A 2,531-nucleotide genomic window follows, 5' to 3' on the forward strand; every position below is an offset into this window, starting at 1 on the left:
GTAGATTATGTTGTTTCTGTTGTTATTGTTGTTGATGTTCTTACTGTTGTTGTTTGCAGTGTTATTGTTGTTGTTGTTATAGTCAATGTTTTTGACGTTGTTGTTGTAGATTATGTTGTTTCTTTTGTTATTGTTGTTGTTGTAGTTATTGTCATTGTTGTTTATTGTTGCTGTTATCGTTAGTATTTGAGTTAAAGTTTGAAAGGATGAGTTACAGCGGCGACTTGATTGTTTCATCTCCACTATTTTCTTTAATTTTTAATCTCTCTTCCCTTCATGTTGATGAAGACTTTTATGTTCTTCTACTTCTTGCTGGAGTTTTGGATTTTGGAGTTTGAATTCTTCCTCGTTGAATTATGTGAGTTGTGAATAGATGGTGGTTTGTTCCACGACTATAATTGCCAGTTGTAGCATTCTGTGAAAGTGTTTGCCTGCTGTTTCGAATGAAATGATTCTGCCCTTTCTGCCCGTCAGCCACAGTTGTACGTTTCATTATTTTATTTTTTAATTTAATTATTTGTTTTTCAGATCATTTTATTATTTTCCATGCTTGGGTATTCTCACTCAGTCATTTTCACCCTACATAATATCGTCTGTCATTTTAAAACTTTGACTTGCATGTTGTGACATTATCTTCGCCTGTCAGATTCTGATTTTATAAAGGATAATAATAAAAAATTTTTATTAGTTTTTCTTTATATGTTTGTTGTTGTTGTTGTTGCTGCTACTGTTGATGTTGTTGTTGATGTTGTTGCGGTTGTTGTTTCAATTGTTCTAAATGTTTCTATTGATAGCAATAATATTTTTCATTTGAGTGTTTTTTGTGTCCATCAGGCGAGCTGACGTTGGTAGGTCCTTCCAAGTTTAACTCCTCAGCTGGCTCCTCCGAGAACCTCCACCCATCTATTTTGTACCGTGCAAACTTCACTATGGCCATCTCAACCAATTAATAACAAAAACATTAATAAAATGATGACAAAAATTATATATGATATTAATATATTACATTAATAATAATTAATAATAATAATAACAATATCGTTAACAACAACAGCAATACCGACATCAACTTCAATAACAAATAAAATAATTATATTTGTAAAAATATTGGTATTTGCTATAAATTCAGAGGGACTCATCACGGTGCAGTTATTTTAATGGGCCACCGACAACAATTAATAACTCGAGGCCTCCTAAGTAAGATGAAAAGATCCTTCCAAACAAGACTCGATTGGTGTGGGTGGTTGTGGCTGGTGTGGCTGGTTGTGGCTGGTGTGGCTAGCTGTCAGTAGTTGTAGCTAATTGTCAAAAGGTTGTGGTTGATGTGGCAGGTTTTGATAGTAATGCTGGAAATGAATGAAGTTAGTGTAAAATATTAACGCTGAGTCGGTGTAATACAAATTGTTATTACGCAATCAAATCAGATCACATATGCGCTAACAATGCATATTATATTAAGCTGTTCCATCTGAAATATCGTAGCGTGGATAATCTGTTGGCAACCTATTATTGTGGCTTGTTTGTTCTGCTACAACTGCCACTATTCGCGGCATCTGTGGCGTATTTACGAGTGGTATTCTTTTTTTTATATATTTTCGCCATTCATATGCTCATCGGTATCTTTTCTATGCGTACAAAACAATTATATTAAATAATAATAATAATAATAAATAATAATAATTAATAATAATAACAACAACAACGTTCACAACATCACCAACACCAACAACACCATCAACAACAACAACGACAACGAAGACAAAGACAATAATAATAATAATAATAATGGAAACGGTCTTTTATTTTCTGCATGAGACACACATATTAACTGTCAATGATATTTTGTTGTAAATTATTATAAAATATTTCAAAATATTCTGCGAATCTCGCCATCCCATACAAGGTGCGTACAACGAGACTAGATTGGTTCTAAATGATTAGTTCTTTCTCTTAATGTGTCTATCACAATAAATTGCATACGATGACGATATTTAGCTGAGTTAATAAGGTTATTATTTAATGACCAAAGTAATTAGGCTAATTAAAGACAAATTTAAACTGTTAAAAAAACCAAGTGGCAAAATTTCGAAAGTGTTGGTAGCAAATTTAAAATAATTAAAACCGTCAAGCAAATAGTTATGCAAATCTGAATGTTTAGACAGTTTATATTGTTTTGAGTTAAAGAAGTCCGATTCAGGGCTGATCGTCAGTTTCAATATTTTGATAGTGTTTCCTCGGAGCAATGCGATGTCAGGACGTGTTGATTTGAATGAATGAATGAATGAATGAATGAATGAATGAATGAATGAATGGAGATGAATGGATGGATGAATGAACGAACGAACAAACGAATGAATGATTGAATTAATTAATTAGTTACTTTAAATGTTATACAATTAAATTAACTTGTTAACTAAATATTTACGTTCGATATTCTAACGCAATTGAGTACATATTTAAATGAAATATCTGGCTTTCGCTTTGTTTGTGTGTGTGTGTGTGTGTGTGTGTGTGTGTGTGTGTGTGTGTGT

General features: G+C 32.4%; 1 protein-coding gene across 1 annotated transcript in view; it reads right to left on the minus strand.

Moving 5' to 3' along the window:
* Positions 1–2,456: 2,456 nt before the first annotated feature.
* The window catches only part of HELRODRAFT_178479 (hypothetical protein), a gene marked incomplete at both ends in the record, with an annotated part of 3,964 nt that continues 3,889 nt past the window's right edge, over positions 2,457–2,531 (minus strand). Inside the window, one exon of the mRNA XM_009026574.1 lies at positions 2,457–2,479. Within this exon, the coding sequence (XP_009024822.1) occupies positions 2,457–2,479 (23 nt within the window). The remainder of the gene's footprint in view (positions 2,480–2,531) is intronic.

This window comes from Helobdella robusta (genome assembly GCF_000326865.2).
Source record: "Helobdella robusta unplaced genomic scaffold HELROscaffold_48, whole genome shotgun sequence".
Lineage (NCBI taxonomy): Eukaryota > Metazoa > Annelida > Clitellata > Rhynchobdellida > Glossiphoniidae > Helobdella > Helobdella robusta.